Genomic DNA, 17,959 nt, shown 5'->3' on the forward strand with positions numbered 1-17,959 from the left:
TCCTGAAATTGACGAACCATCTCAAGAGAATCCTGCAATCGGAAATGATAGGCATTAGTGAAAGGTTCTCATGAAACATTCCAGAGACAAGATCATTCAATGGCAATGGCATTTTTACTGTTAGGAGCAAACTGATATCATATTAGTTTGCCCATACACCATCACCTATATAGAATTTTTGACTTATATAACAAGTGATCTTGTTTAGTTGGGTGAGTAATCTCATATCCATGTATGCACCAACATGGATGGGATCTAAAAGATCCTTATACAATCAATGGGGGTCGATTCAGGCGATTCAACGCTTATTTTTCTTAAATAAAATCTGATGTTTGAATTTTATGAATTGAGAAAATTAACGTCCATAAAGTTTTTACCCCTTAACAAACTAACTTGACTCAAACTAAATTAATTGAAACTCATTCGACTTTCAAATACCATGTACACGCTGAAAAGATCCTTATACAATTTGTGCAAAAACAAAAATCCTTATACGAGTATGATATGGACTACCAAACGCGGTCTTTAATGCGCATACGGGAATTGGTCACTTGAAGTGACCTTTCAAACTCAAACTACATCTTGTTCTAACTAATTAACATTTCTCACCCACCTTGGCTAGCAAGTGGCTAGAGATAAAGATCGCTGGGACCAAAAACTGAAATAGGAGATAAGATGGCTGCGTGGCACGACTTTCTGTTTAAGTCAATTGCCAAAGTCATGACAGCTGCGCGCGTGGAATTTTATAGACAGATAGATAACACTTAGCAGACGCAAAGGCCAAAATCCTTGGGTAAAACCTCCATTTTTTTTATTTTAAGACGACTATCCTTGGAGTTGTAATCGTATGGTAGTTTTTTTTTTTAAATAACAAGGGAGATTTTTTTTTATAATGAGTTTCGTCTAAATAATTTAACAATCCATGTGAATATCATATAAACTCATAAGATATCTAAGTCCAATCGCAGACCGCATCGATAGTCTAATACAGAGTATTCTCCTCCATAATTTTCGAAATGACTCGAATCTGGAACTTTACAAAAAAAATTACACCATTTAACCATCAGCCAACCCTATTGGGTTATTACGAGAGAGATTCATAAATCAATAAAATAACAATCCGGTAAACAATATCACCTCTTGTAAGAAGATTTCTAAAGGCACAAACATTGCGGGCGCATGAGAAGGGCTCGGTGACCGTGTAAGTACTTGTAGTGGGCGTCAGTGTTATTTGGTTAAGAGGTGTCAATTTTTGCTACTTCTTTGAATAAGTAATGGCAGCATTCAATCATTTCATAAACATGTGGTTTTCATACTAATTCTGTATATTGGACTATCTTATTCTCTGATTCTCAACAATATCTCTTGAAAATAATTATAGAGGGTCATCTGTATGTCATTTAAAAATTAAACTTACAAAAGAACAAAATAGAAATTGCTCGACGCATCTATCTGAGATTATAAGAATAACAAGTAAATAATAAATAAATAAACGGAAGAGAGTTTGTTTTGGAAAAAATGTTCTCTCAAGAATACGACCTTTCTAGGTTGTAAAGAATTTTAAAATAGAAAAAAAAGAAAAGAAAATGGGAGGCCTGAACATATATACAAAGTCAGGCTTTACATAATACCCTGATGGTATATTTGAGGGCAAAATGTGGATTTTCTTGGCAACACCCGACCAAAACACCCCATGTAAAAGAAACTAATTATCAGTGCCCAATTAATTAAGAGTGTAACGACAGTAATGATCTAATACGTAGACATACATATATCAATAAGAGCGTTATATATGAGTATAGCTGTTTGTCATACATATATATATATGCTTACTAGTCTTCGTCTTTGTCTTTGGCATTCCGTGTTGATCCATCGAAGTTTGATGAGTGCGACCAAATTCTACTATTCTTCCCCAGTCTCACACTACATGCCAAACCAATTAACCAGTCTTGATATGTATATGTATGATAAATACATCTGTCGTCATGGTCGTGAGCCCTAAATAGAGAACAATTTTGTTTTTAATAAGAAAAAGCAAATTAATTAATGCATACTTATAATAATATATAAATTCGGGTCAATGCAAAGTTTCGAGGGAAATTACTGGGTTGCCGCATTTTCTGCGGACAGGTCAACTTTCTATCATTTCTCTGTCGGCGGTTTTTTGGAAAACTTGGGGTCAAGTTTGATCAAGAAGAATGTCGACAGCTTGAACAATGGAACTATGGGATTCGATGTCTGCGTGGGCGTTTATTTAATTAACATATAGAGTTCCGACGTTCAAGATTTTGGTCATACAAAAACACGTGAGCATGCACATCAGATTTTTTTTTCCTTTTTTAAGAATAAAAATTCGAAGAATGCAAAATCAAAGATTCATAATATGCTATTAAAAGAGGATGTAACACAGCGACGCACGCTGTCGTCTATTCACCTAGAGATAGTAGGTTTAATACTCAATGTGATTATTCGTACCCTTTATTAATTATTTAGAATTTTCTTTTCTTTGCGTTAGGCCTTTGGCCTTCTTTGTAAGCGAAAAAAAAAAGATTCAGTATAGTTAACCTTTAATTGAAAAGGAACATAATGTAGTGACATATTCTCGAGGTAAGAATCAAGAGGTTCCAACTTTGATTGTTACTAGCAAGACTATCTGTGCTCTTTTATTTAGATTTATTATTTTCTTGTATTAAATTCATATACCTTTTTTATTATAACCGCAAAAAAAAAAAATTTAGTCATCATAGAAAGTAATTCGAGATTTTCTATTTGCATATATATATGAAAATACAATTCCTCCTTTTTTTTTCCTAAGTTTTTTGAGAAAAGAAACCTTGCAATCGATGTTTTTAATTGAAGAACATCAATTACGCGTCAAGGGAGCTAGTTGCCATATGAACTTTGATGAACAGAACAGGTCTAGCTAACGGGGAGTTTAAAGAAAACACTAGCTAGAATGATTAGTGCTTCTACGTCCAGATAATAACAAATCTATCATACAGGTGGAGGAGTTAGGGACCTCTCGATATCAAAATATTTCTTATATATCTTTAAGGATATAATTATTCCTTATCAAAAAATACATAATCGAATTAATCTCAGCTACTAGATTGCAAAAATTGATGATTATTTCACCTAAAATATATAATGACATGGGGACTGTTCAATTGAGATTTCAATTTCGTATTAATCAAATCTACGGGGTATATATTCCTACTGAACCTCCTGTGCAGTACAATGTGAAAGGAAACCTAAAACATGGAATGACTCTTCCCGAATCGATGCATTCAAATTCCAAACCATGGAATGGAATAATTAGCTGTATATCAATCTTGTTATTCAATATCAATGAACTCATTTTATTCTAAATTGCTTGCTTCACATATTCCAAGGTTTCTCCAGAAGCCAACCTGAGGTAACAGTAAGGTAATCAATCTCGATTAATTGAAACTTTAAACCCACCCTGGAAGACATCAATTAAACGTCAAATCTCATCGATCGTCAATATATGTACCCACATATATATGTAGTAAAATATATTGTAAAAAAAAAACCATCGTGAAATATTTTCTTTTTCTTTTTTTGAGTTCAAGTCGGGAAACTGTTTTTAGTTTTCCTGCATGCGGCACGGGGGTTGTTGACCAGCCCAGACGATATATTTGCATTCTTTAATGAGCAAAGCACATGCTTTTAGAAGTTCGGATAAGTCAACAAAAATTAATTAGAAAAAGGGGAAAAACTCTAATTGTTGCGTGCAGGATACTAAATTAATAATTAAAGATTACTAATACCGAAACAAATATATTATTAAGATTACGGTACAAAACCAATAAAGATTTATTCATGCAATTCAGTTCTTATTTCATTTAAATAAGATATCGAATTCAAATTTTGTAAATATAGAAAATTCTTACTAATTGAGAGAGGTTTACTCCTTACCAATCGACTCGGCTCTAAATAAAGTAACCAAGATCCATTAGAGTTATGATCATCATAGTACATGCCAAAAAAAGATTGCGATAAAAAGGGGTGACAGGCGCAAATTTTGGATTCAATTTTCATCATATGATCTTTCATATTTCTTTATTTTACAATATCATTTTTCTTTATTAGGTGAATGAACCACTCTTATAATCTAGAAAAATATTAACAAAAAAATAAATTATTAACTAGAATTTCTAATTTCAAGTCAACAGTGCTGTATTTAACGTGTACTTCGGTGTGTACGTAGAACGATATACAAAGAAGTTGACCCCGGAAGAACTTGACCCATATAGCCGAGTTGGTTTGTTCTTTTTGTGGATTTACCCGGTCGAAAACTATTATGCAAAAAGTCACAACTGCCCCGATCCTTACTGACAGAGCGATAGAAAGAAATAGCACAACCACTTTTTCCTTCTGTTCTTTTTTTTTTTAAGAGTACAAAAATCCTATTATGATTTGAGTTTAAGATAAATTGAATCCTTATAATTTTTTTAGGGACAAATAATACCTTCTGGTTCATTTCGTGAGACATAATGGATCTCACCATTAATTTCTTTTGTCAATTTTGATCCTCAAACTTTTATTTTTGTCATTATTACCTCAAACTTTCAACTTTTTTTCTATTTGATCCTAAAATTCGAAAAAAGAAAAAGAGGGAAGGGGCCTAGGCCATTAGTCGATGACCCCGACCCTACCACAGAGGTCGCATGCACCCACAGAGGATGCCGACGACCATGGAGGTGGGGTCGGGGATGTAGATTGATGGCCCCCGCCCTCGAATTGATTGGGATCTCGAGTTCAAGATCCCTGTCGATTTGGGGGCTAAGGCCACCAATCGGAGACCTCGATCCTACCCTCAAGGTATACGACGTCCTCTATGGGTGTCGGCAACCTCAATGGTAGGGTCGGGGTCGCTGATCAACGGCCCTAACCTTTTCCCCCTTTTTTTTCGAATTTTAAGATCAAATTATAAAAAAAAATTAAAAGTTTGAGGGTAATAATGAAAAAAGAAAAATTTGAGGACCAAAAGTGATGAAAAAATTAACGGTAAGGTCTATTATGTCTCACGAAGTGAATCACATAGTGTTATTTGTCCCTAAAAAATGACATCGTGCAATTTGTCTTAAACTCAAACCATAATGGGGTTTTTGTACTTTTTCCCTTTCCCCCTTTTTGGGTGGGAAAGGGGGATAGACTCAGTAAACATCTTTAATTATATAAATTTATGGCTCATTGTCTATATTTTTTTCGGTTATAAAAATTAAGGGAGACATTGCTTTTGCAATTTTGAAAAATCGAGCATTAAAGGTTATTTCTCCTCTCAGTAAATGCGTTTTTCGCGATTCGAACTTGTATTCTCCTTCTTACATGAGTTAGAACTGCTTACCACTCAACTAACACTTTGCTGGTCGCTCATTGTCTATATTGTCTATGTGCTAATCAACATATTCATCAATTTCCACAAATAAAGTGATCTGAAATTTCTCAAGTGAATTGGCAATGTAGTATAAGTAAGGGTAAATTGCACCTCCAAACACGGAAATTTACATTTTTCATCACCTAGTGCTCTTTTTAAAATTTGCACGGTATAACATAAATTACCATTTTCATTTCAAATCCAACATACTATTTTATTTCCGTCAAAAATACAAACGACAAGCTGAGGTGGCCTTGAGGATTGCCCTCCTTGCATACGTGGATGCAACCCGTGGAACAAAATAACATTAAAATACTAAATAAATAGATAAATAATAATAAATAAAAAAATTAGCGGGAGGAAAGGGGAGAGGGCTCCCGCCGACCATCGATCGGCCGCCTCCCTCAGGCAAGGTTGCTAAATACCTCTCCAGCCTCTGGCAACCTTGCTTGAGGGGGAGCAATTAGTGGAAGGAGAGAGAGCAGTGGTGGCTTCAATCTCGATCACCACCACCTAGGTGAGGTTGCCGACGATCTCGTCTAGGGCAGTGGTGGCCAGAATCGGAGCCTCCACCGCCCCCTCCCGCAGTCAGTGATCTCTCTCTCTCTCTCTCTCTCTCAAACACACATGTGGGTGGACTAAATGGGGCCATTTTGTAAAGTTGAAAAACTTTGGGGGCGCCGTAGAAAAAAATGAATAGAGCTTGATTTTTTGAACGATTAACTCACAAAGTAAGTCGGTTTTTTGTGACCAAATTATTTTTTACTTGATTAAATAAGTGAAGTCTTCTTTATACTAAATAAATAAACTAAATTCAATTAAGTACTGGAAAATTAATTTGAACACTTAATCGAGGTAAACAAAAACCGCTTTACTCTTAGGTTTAGGTTGTATATACAAGGTTCGTCTAGTCCCATGAAAAAGCAAAACAAAGAGGAGAGAAAAGAGAGATTCAGCTTATCAATTACCAACCACACTTTTTTTTTATTTGAAGAAGAATGCTGGCTAATCTCTTTTTTTTGTTTTTTGGGTAACTGGCTAATCTCTGGTTTGACATAGAGAAATTTGTGTAACGTATAAATAATACAAAAATAGCATTTTATCTGTATTTTATATTTATCACTTGCAATTGTGACAAGTGGAGTATATAAAATAATTATTGTAACCGATGTGTCCTTGTATGGAAAAATTGATTAGGTGGGCTCAATAGAAGAAAAGATGTTAGCCGTCGTTGTGTTGAAATAATATATTCTTCGATTTTACAATCTTATTTGACTTCATTATTAAATGGAATACTTAAAAAATCGTATGTACATAAGTGGCAAAATGCGCGTGCAATCAAACTCCGATTGTATTTTTTTTTCCTGCCCATCTATATCGAGAATTGGGGGTCAAATTTAATTTTTAATCATTATCAGTATCTTTTATTTTGGTGAATATTTGGTGCTTAATTATAGATTATTTTTTGTAGTAACTCTAAATTTTAAGGGTGTAAATTCCAGGCTATTCTCATTGCGGTCAGATAGGCAAGCCATTTATATCAGTGCTAGCATATTTATATAAATCTTTTTTTCTTTTTTAATCTCCGTAAAAAGGTGATTCAACGGCAAATTAAACTCGCAGTGCCATACTTAGTTGTCCAGAAATTTGAAATGGCACCTCATTCTTTATCAGCACCTTAACAAGAACTAGTAATAGCTAATAGTATTAACACACCTCGTAAATTACTTACCCCATTTCGAGATAAAATTGGATTCCGATACCTCAAAGATGAGTAAACTCTCTCTCCATTTTACCGACCCTGCTAAATTGTTTGAATATTGTGGTCAGTGGGCACCCTAATTTATGAAAAATCTAACCGGCGCGACTAATTCAGTTCGATTCGGATCGTCGATCAATTAAGTGAATAAGATTTTATTGGTTCATAAGATTCTAATCCGAGATTTTCATTGGTTCATAAGATTTTATTGTTTGAATATTATTTTCAGTGTGCAACCTAATTTATGAAAAATCTAACGGGCGCGATTAATTCAGTTCGATCCCGGTCGTCAATCAATTAAGTGGATAAAACTCTATTAATCATGGATTTTATTGGTTCTTAAGATTCTAATCCGAAAACTTTCTAAAGAAAAGTAAGTATCAATTCATCTTCGTTGTTTGATTATTATTTGACGGACTAAAAATTCTAAAATCTCAGTTGCTGAAAAAGGATAATAATAAAACAAATAAAACAAGAAGCGAAGGTCTTCGTGACTCTTCAAGGAAACTCGCTATTTTGAATCTTTGACAAGGCTTACTTTCTTTGACTGACACCGCACAGAATTTCCTTGTCAGTATATAACCAACATTTCCGCCATTTTTCTCCTTCATGGTTCCTCCCTCCTCTCTGCTCTTCTAAAAGGTTTTTCTTCTTCTTCTTCGTCAATCCCTTTTTGGGGAGCTCTGAATTCCTCGAGCAGATCCCGTTGAACCTGGAAAACAGGGGAGAGCACGCCTCCACCCTACCCAACAAATCGTTGAACCAAAGATTTTCCATTCAAACTTGTGCGCAGAGTTTTCAAAGGAGACTCCTCTCCTCTGTCTCTCCTCTCTGCTTCCATAGTTGAAGGTTCGTGTTTAGACTTCGGACATCACTTTCCATTTGGGGTTAAAGGGTCTCTGGGTGTTGTGTATATAAGGCCTGTCTTGGGTCACCGTCAGAAGCACCCATCCTGCGAATAGGAAGTGATCTTGGAGACAAGAACAATCGAGGGCATTCCTTGGAAACCCCTTCTTCTTGATTCTTTTAAGGTATCGAGACGTTAGCCGTTGAGGTTGTGTCTGTTTGGAGGGAGGCTGCTGTTAGTTTTGGTTCTCTGTAACATTCAGTCACTGTCTTGATTTTAGAGATAAACATGTTCCGTTTGGTGTGGAAAAAACGTTTCTGTATGTTGATTAGCTGCTGAATTATCTGAGTCTGGCCGTGTTTTGTCTCTTGCAATTAAAGTTTTAGTTGATATCAAACAAGAAGTCAAAGGTATTATGTTTGGGGAATTCGGGGGAGTCGAGGAAGATTCATACCATAATCGAAACCAGCAGCTATTTCTTTTGTACTTTACGAAAACTCAGTGTTGCGCTCCCCTTGCTATGTGTTTTCTGATCAAATGTTTACTTGTGGTCTTGTTGTGCAGGTCAAATTTGGAGCTTGGAAGTTTTATTGGTTGATCGCTATCTTTCCTCATATCAGCCTGGGAAGAAATTGTCACGAGTCTCTGCACCTGATTTCTAGTTTCCAACATCGGTGTCTCTTCTAGGGACGTGCAAGTGAACATGGGGGCTAAAACCTTCAAGAGAACAGATTCAGGAACAATGACAAACTCCGTAGTTGCCACCAACAAGATCCATTCCAAGAACTCGATCAACCTGAAGAACTGTAAACCCAATAATGTGCTGCTCGAGAGGACGTTCTCGTTCAGGCATTTGCTGGAAGGCAAAGACTTACGCCACCAGCCAGTTCCCAATAGTCCGTATAAGGAAAACCCTGAAGTAATATCTCTCCCTGAACCTGAGATATACTACACGCCGACACCAAAAGCTGAGCTCGATGCAGCTGCTGTTAAACTCCAGAAAGTGTACAAGAGTTACCGGACCCGAAGGAACTTGGCTGATTGTGCAGTGGTCGTGGAAGAGCTCTGGTATGTCTATTAAAATCCGTTCTGTCCTTAACCCTCATGTCACTGAAAAACTAATAAATGTTTGCATTGCAATGATATTCTCTTTGGATGTAATAATGCTGAATAATGCTGCAGGTGGAAGGCAATTGACTATGCAGCCGACTACGCAGCGCTGAACCGCAGCTCTGTTTCGTTCTATTGTAACAGTAAGCCTGAGACAGTGGTTTCACGGTGGGCAAGAGCAAGAAAAAGGGTAGCGAAGGTATGAAAAATTTGCTTGCTGAGCTTCGATCTTTTGTCATATTTTTAACCATGTCATTATGTTAATTGATCATTGGTTGTCTTTCGTGCAGTTGGGAAAGGGTCTATTGCAAGATGACAAGGCCCAGAAGTTGGCCTTGCAGCACTGGCTCGAAGCGGTAGGTTCCATATTGGTTATATCATATTGTCTGGTCATAGGATTGGATGGACAATCCTCACAAATTCCCTTTTTTCCCATTTCGGCAGATTGATCCACGACATAGGTATGGACACAACTTGCATCTGTACTACGATGTGTGGTTTGAAAGCGAGAGCACCCAACCTTTCTTCTACTGGTTAGTACTTTCGAATAGAAATTTCTGCAAATTTTAATGGCTAAGACAAGCCTCAAAAGTGCATAGTTCAGCAACAAATGATCACTAGTTCTCTCACTTGATGTTGTTGTACAAATTGCAGGTTGGATGTTGGACATGGTAAAGATGTGAATCTTGAGAAGTGCCCAAGAACCATCCTACAACGACAATGCATCCAGTATCTCGGACCGGTAATTATCCTTAACTTCTCTTGATCAATCTTACTTCATTGGTACAGGGCAATAGGAAGCAAGTGAAACAAAAATTTTTAAAGATAAAAGACTGTAACCGTCTCTGATTTGCATTCATGTTTTGCCTGTTCACATTCTCGACGGCCTTACTGCGTCTTTAGATACTACTTCACAATCACAGCACATACTTTTGGCCTCTTTGTATTGTACTCTAAACAGCTTCCTAACAAGTTAATTTAGTAATCCCAAGACACTTAACAATAGCAGGACGATCCAATACTCCAGTTTGACCGTGATTCTTTCGGCCAAAACACCGTTTTGTCGAATGTCATTTTTCTTGATTGAAGGGGCTAATTGTTTCGTCTCTGTTTCTAATGCAGAAGGATAGAGAGGCGTACGAAGTGGTAGTGGAGGATGGGAAGCTTGTGTACAAACAAAGAGGACAACCTGTAAATACTACTGAAGGGTCGAAATGGATATTCGTCCTAAGCACATCCAGATCTCTGTATGTGGGGCAGAAGAAGAAGGGCGTGTTCCAGCACTCTAGCTTCCTCGCCGGGGCCGCCACCACTGCCGCCGGCAGATTGGTAGCCGCCAACGGGATCCTAGAGGTATGCGATACACCTATCTTGTACAGATGTTTCTCTTGAAGCTGCATCAATTCAGTGGATTAAATCTTCTCTTTTCGGGATGTCGTTTAGGCAATTTGGCCGTACAGTGGTCACTATCAACCGAAAGAGGAGAACTTCCGAGAGTTCATCAACTTCCTGGAGGAGCACCGCGTTAATCTCTCCAATGTCAAGGTACTTATTCTTGGGTCCCCCCTCAGCCATTTATTAGATATTGCCAACTTGCTCAATAATTGAATTGAAACACTCATCCAACTTTTTATATATAAGTTGTTATTGCAGTGATGAAGACAACCTACCTATCCTATATAATGATCATATATATACATGTTTTATATGTTTATATTTATGATAATGAATAAACATGAATTTCTTATACTTTGGCTCTTTGGTCATATTCAATCCTCAGAGATTCTCAATTGACGACGACAATCCATCATTCATCAACCTCGGTGAGGACTCGAGCCACGTGGGTGCATCGGAATCAGGAAGGTTGGAAGGGGAAGATAATGCCATTCCTAACCCCAAACTTAAGGATATTGTCTCGGTTGTCCATCAAGAAGAGAGCGCCTCCCGGGTTAGCACTGATGCGGAGAAGCCGGAGTTCAACCTTGCCAAGAGGTTGTCGTGCAAGTGGCAGTCTGGGATCGGACCCCGCATTGGCTGCGTAAGGGACTACCCTGCTGAACTACAGTCGCGAGCACTGGAGCAGGTCCACCTGTCGCCGCGCGTTGCTCATGGGCCACTCCCCAACTATGGGCCCATCCCGTCTCCCAGGCCCAGCCCAAAGGTCAGGATCTCGCCTCGGCTTGCCTACATGGGCATTCCAAGCCCAAGGGTCTGTGCAACCAACTGAAGCCATATCGAGCTGAATTTGATCTGACAGGCTCGGTCCATCACAAAATTGCCCGTACAATTAGGGGTAGTGAGTTCCGTTTCTATGGCCATCTCTGCCGACTAATCCGCTTGGTTTCTTTTCTTCCAAGGTGTTCATTTATTGTTTAATTTTTTTCTGGAGTTCATAGGGTGGAATAGTTCTTTCAATTGTTTAATGCAATTACGCTGTTCTTCTCATCCTCTTTGCATTATTGAGGGGATGAGTCGGTTGATTCTTTCTTGTACACATTGTTTTTCACATGAGTTAGGGTTTAGGGAAGATGTAAGCCTTTTGGATCTCTTTGAAGGCATTTATGTAACATCATGCTTTTGAATAACAATGATAATTTTGGATATGATAAATGTCCAAAAAATCACAAATTTTACATTTTTTTTACGTTTTATAACAAATTATATTTTTTACTAAGAAATATACAAACTTTATATTTTTTTTTTACATTTTATCACAAATTATATTTTTTGTTAAGAAATACGTGAATTTTCATTTTTTTCATCACATTTAGCATCTGTTCAAATTTCCGTTAGTTCTGCTGACCTGGCCGTTAACAGATGATACGTGGTAAAAAGTGACTAACGGTGATTGATGTAACGAATCATGTTATCAAAAAATATTTAAAAAATTTGAAACTTAGACAGTCGAAGGTAGGAAGGAAAGCGGCAACCTCCATAGCTGTCATCCATGAAGATTCATCGAAAAAACCATTGAACCCTTTGTGTGCTTCGATCAAAGCACAGAGGTCTTAATCGAGTCCTCTAGGATTCGATCAAAATCACATAGGACTCGAGCAAAGCCTCGAAGCCATAGTGGGCTCGATCGAGCCCTCTATCATGCACACAAAGGGCTCCATCGAATCCATGTGACTTCAGTCGAGCCCCCTGGCGCTTCTTCTTTGTCTTATCTTCAGTCTCTCTATTGATTTTGTTTTCCTCGAGCTCAGCAACATCAATGGCCCCCTGTGATGCTTCTTGACCACTATGTGCATAGAGGGATCAAGCTGCAATGATTGAGCCATTTGGGGACTCGATCGAGCCCTCTGTCATGCACACAAAGGGCTCCATCGAACTCCATGTGACTTCGGTCGAGCCCCTTGGCGCTTCGTCTTTGCCGTTATCTTCAGTCTCTTTATCGATTTTTTTTCTCGAGCGCAGCAACATCAATTGTCCCCTGTGATGCTTCTTGAGCACTCAAGCTGTGATGATTGAGCCTTTTGGGGACTTCAAATGAAGCCAGAGATCGAGCCCTGTGTGGTTTTGATCGAATCTCTGGTTTTGATCGAATCCTAGAGAACTAGATTGAGATCTTTGTGCTTTGATTGAAGCACATAGAGGATTTAATGGCTTCTCCGATGAATCTTTATGGGCGGCAACTATAGAGGTCTCTGACTTCCTCGTTACCTCCAGTTGCCCTATCTTCAAAAATTTTTAATATCTGTTTGATAACATGGCTCGGAACATCAATCACTATTAGTGACTATTTGCGACGTGTCATCTGTCAACGGTCACACCAACAAAACTAATGAAAATTTGGACAGATGCTTAATGGGACGAAAAAATAAAAGTTTGTGTATTTTTTATCCAAAAAATATAGTTTATGATAAAACACAAAAAATACAAAGTTCGTGTAATTCTTAGCCAAAAAACATAGTTTGTGATAAAACGTACAATATATATATATATATATATAAAGTTTATGATTTTTGTTTTAGACATTTACCATTTTGAATAAGAAGCATAATAGTTTCTTCGGAAGTGCTGGATTACGTCGATATGCATCACACTCACGCCACCAGCACATTGCAAGCCCCCCTCGGAAATATGCTAAAACTGAGAATAGAGACACTTGACTACTAAAGGGGTTGGTGCTCGCAAGGAGTGGGGCCTTGCCAGTGACCACCATCCCCCAAGCTGAGGTTGTCGGTGACCTTAGGACACGCTGACAACCTCAAATCAGTGGTGGTGGTTACTAGCGAGGCACCCACCCCTAAGATTGAGCCCACCATTTAGATTCAATGGGTAAATGACTGCATCAATGAATTGGAAATCGATACTCTTTTACTGAGATGGTTGTTCTTTCATCTGAATGGGACAAGATGATCTCATTGAGCTCTATTAATACATCTAAGTATTGCGTGACATCAGTTCCGTTATTACTCGAACATTGATGATCGCTTCTTCACGCTGGAGATCATAATGACCCCAGCCTCTATCTGGTCCTACCCTTCATGCTTGAACTGGAGCCCAAACTGCTCAATGCCGTCCTTGTGAAACTCGGAACAAGCTTCAGGATTCATTGATGGGTATTACACCCAGGATGGAGGATATTCGGCTGGATAAGATAAGTCCTTCGTACAGTAACATTTGATTTACCACTTGGGCAAGGATAGGAAGATGGGTGAATTGCCTTTTGTTCTCACTCTTTTCCGAGGCCTGAGATAAGTCTTGAATGTTTATCTATATCAGAACAAGTAGCTCAGCATCGACGAGGTCTTGTATCTTATGTCATAATTCGGGGCGATTTTCCAGTTGAATGCCCTTGCTGTCCTAACTGATTCTGGCATTATGTTTCAGGGTCTGGATCGGGTGGTGCCTTAGATTGTAGTAGTCCTTTTAAGAACTGCAAATAATTCCATATAAGGACGGGTAATGGTGCAAATTTCCAGGCGAGTATCGGAGCTTTCTTTGTTTGAGACGTTCCAAAGTTCGCCAAACATGGCTGCCCATCACTCTTTAGATTTGGTCTAGGAAACGAAATGTCCTGGAGTTGGATAAGAGTTAAAATTTGTGCACGTATCAACGAGGTGATCAAGGGGACGCCCTGCACGTGTGAACTTTTGTTCCATCGGGTTCTCTTGTGCTCCTTGGATCACGACGCAATCTACAAAGGTTCAGGCTTCCTCAACCATGTACACCTGGCGAGAAAGGTCACTAATCTCATTCCGGGCGGAAACGATTATTTAACTTTGCTGCCACTGCATGGGATTGAAAGAGTTCGTTGTCAACCAGGTCTTATATCTTATGTTTCAACTAGAGGCAGTACTCAATGGAGTGTCCCGAGGCACCTCTGCCAAACTCACACTTTGTATATTTGATATGTATTCGTATATCGATCCGGTGCCAGGTCGGGAATCTCCTGATGTGATGTATCTTTTTTTTATTTTTATTTTAAAGCGGAGTAGGATACAACTGAGAGATTACAACTACGTACAAGAGGGAGAGATGTGAACTGGGGAGTGTTGTTACTTTCATTCACGTTAAGGAAGAGCGCATTAAGCATGACCGTGATGGCACGTCAAGGGCCACGGCCTGACTCGGAGACTACTATGGACTAACGGGGAGCACACGCCTATGTTTATTCCCTCAAGAGATTTCTTGGAAAGAATAGCTTTCTCTGAACTATGCTAAGAGGCTTTCATACCGATGAGCTTGCTCGTTTTAATATCGTCCTCTACTCACTCTCTCTCGCAGAAGGTCAAGTAAGTGTTACAGAACTATGACCCGAGAGTGAAGTATAATACATCCTTATCAGGTTTACTAATATCGTGGTTGTTTCTTTGTTAATCAATGCCGGTTAACTTGGGCAGCTACCTCACGCCGCTTCTGTGCATATCACTAGAAGGGTTCGTTGCTTCTCTTCCATCTTTCGTAGGTCCAGACCAGTAAGCGCAATGAAGAGATTAACTAGGTCTCCCGAAGAGGGATATTCTTGACTTTTAGATGGATGCACTGTTAGTAATATGCCATAGAGTTAGTCTATGTATTTTGATAATTTCTTTTATGGCAATGAAATTTATTCTATTATTCATATATTGTATATGTTTATTAGAATAAAGTCTTTAAGATATTTTGAATGCTTCATCCTTAAAGAGTTGAGAATATGAGTGATGAAGTATTTCGGTAAAAATATCTTTAAATTGTTCACGATCGTAGGAGATTTAACTGGGCATTATCTCTCCGGATAGAACATCACATCCGTCTGTATCCACGATTGGGATATAGATACTAATGAAGATGGAGTAGTGAGTCTTATACTATCTGACAGTTACTGTCAGGACAGACATGTGGATGTAGTCGAATGTTACGTTCAGATAATATTCATATGGTAATTTACTAATGTCAATTAATATTATCTAGATCGTATTAGTGCATATAGTTGTAACATCCCGAAATTTCAAGTGCTATACACGTATGCTTTTTTATATTTTTGACATATTCATTAATAAATTATTACATACTTTTCTAATTTTAAGTAGATATAATTATTAAGTTAACTATCCATATGTCATCACATCTTTCAATGTTGTTAACTCATCCAATTTTAAGTTGCCACTTATCCATCTTGATTAGAAAGCCACCGCCTTGCCTTTCCTTAAATTGTTTTGTATTCATTCTTCTCAGCCATTTTAAGTTGCACGGCCAAGACATACAGAGAGGAAGGGTGAGTTTTATGTGAAACCGGAGGGATGGGAGGAAAAAGAAAATGTGAAAAAAAATTCTAGTAAAATAGAATACGTTCGTTATTTGATATTTTAGAATTCGGGAGCTTGTCATGGTGAGTAACCTATCCTTAAACTATTATTTTTATTATCGTTATAATGGTATTTTTAGAATTACATTGTCATGATCATTTCAGTGTTACGGATCATGCATGTATTTTATGCGATCGATTATGATATTTGGAAATGAATAGAAAGGTTTTGAGTTGTACAACTAGGATTGATGGAAGTTGGTGAGTCAAGTGGCGCCTTAAGCCAATCGTAAGCCGAACAGTATGAAAGGTTGCTTGGAGCAGAGAGGCTGCTAGTGTGGAGCCACCACTATAGTCGGGAGCTGGGAAGAGGCACATGAACGATCTGAATTTTGTAGGTCTCGAAGATATTTTTATGATATTACTGAACCCGTGCTATGAATCGGCTAGTTTAGGTTGTGGTTATTTACTGGAAATCAAATTGCTAGTTTCACAGGATCTACGGAAGCGAAAAAGGAATAGAAATTCAAAATTTTCTACCCGTGAAACTAATTCCAAGACCTACTAGAAGAATAAGAGTAAATAAAAGCGTATCTGAAATATTTAAAATTGTCGATCGAGCGTCCCACGCGCGACGCCTCTACTGGAATCCACATCGACTTTGTCGACGAGTTTTCGAGATCAGCGGTGCTAGCGGCCAATACTCGAAAGAAACACCGATGCAACACTCAAAATTTATTAGACTAGTAGGATTAATTAAAGTTGAACAATTCAACTTGAATTTTCCTACAATTATACACTCATATGTATACACATATCATATATGTATATGAATATGCCTGCACGTATATATATATATACTTATATGCGCACACATATGCATACACCCGTATATATATATATCATGTATCAGTGTGTTTCATTATATGTATTCTGCCCCCCCATTTTATAAGCAACAGGGGAGGAAGAAATTCACTTCTAGCCGATGTGGGACAAGGGAATTAAGAATCCCAAATTTCCATGTGTCCTCACATAGATCGTGCATTAATTGGATCCATTTTATTTAATAAATCGAGTCTAATTAATCGTCAAATTTAATCTCATTAAATATCCGATTAATCGGTCGCACCATAAATCATCTAATCTCTATTAGACGATTTTATTTGTTTCAAGATATCTCATCAATTTAGTCGTAGTGTGTGACCCTGTAGGTTCCCAATTACGTTGACAGTAATATCGAAATCTCTATTTCAATATTACAAACAGTGAGCGGCATCTAGCAATGCATCATTGTTACTCAAGTAATCGGAAAGTCAATTTCTCGACGAATCTCGTGACCTATATTACCGTGTAATATAATCAATTGTCCTCTATATCTCTATTGAGCCCAAGGCATGATCGATGACATCCTTATATGGCTCAATATCTCTCTTTCTTGGTTTACCGGGTAAGTCTATCAGAACAAATGAGTTCAATATCGCTATATCGACTCATTTGGGTATGCATACACTTTTGGACTTAATCATCAAGTGGCCGTGAGATATCGCTCCCGTTTCGTAGGAGGGACAAATCCTATCTTGGTCACTCACATTCTTTTCCATGCTTTGTGGCATACCCAATAACTATCTTTATAACCAGCCTGTTACGGTGGCGTTTGACAGTATCAAAATATACGACATTATATGTAGGAATCCATGATGACCTCAAGTCAAAGGACCATTACACTATAGTCACTTTGAGATATGCTAATGACAGTCACGTAACAACCCATGTAGCAATCTCATGGCGGATCAGTCCAATACATATTACTCTTAATGTATACATGTGGTGTGATTTGATATCTCCATATCCATGACCTATGAGACTTGGTCATCAATCAACACCCACACTAATTTAACTGTATTATCGTTGTCCTAATTAACGATAATACTTTGACTATGGATATTTAGGAATAATGTTCGGTAATTATAGGATCTCACAATCAAGTCACACTTGATGCCTATAGAACCTACTATTCCAAGGACATTATTGTGTAAAATCATATTTAGCGCAATTTACACAATAACAGAAATGCCTCGTATTATAATGAAATACATATCATATTATAGA

At 37.9% G+C, this 17,959-nt stretch overlaps 1 protein-coding gene across 1 annotated transcript; it reads left to right on the forward strand.

Annotated features, from left to right (window-relative positions):
• Nucleotides 1–7,760: 7,760 nt before the first annotated feature.
• Nucleotides 7,761–11,720, forward strand: LOC116197857 (IQ domain-containing protein IQM1-like). Its single transcript, XM_031528111.1, has 9 exons — nt 7,761–8,009; nt 8,572–9,075; nt 9,190–9,316; nt 9,408–9,473; nt 9,562–9,650; nt 9,772–9,859; nt 10,240–10,470; nt 10,561–10,662; nt 10,898–11,720. Exons 2-9 carry the CDS (start codon nt 8,711–8,713, stop codon nt 11,342–11,344), a joined length of 1,515 nt encoding a protein of 504 aa, XP_031383971.1. The 5' UTR covers nt 7,761–8,009; nt 8,572–8,710; the 3' UTR covers nt 11,345–11,720.
• The last annotated feature ends 6,239 nt before the right edge of the window (nt 11,721–17,959 follow it).

Source organism: Punica granatum, chromosome 2 (genome assembly GCF_007655135.1).
Source record: "Punica granatum isolate Tunisia-2019 chromosome 2, ASM765513v2, whole genome shotgun sequence".
NCBI lineage: Eukaryota > Viridiplantae > Streptophyta > Magnoliopsida > Myrtales > Lythraceae > Punica > Punica granatum.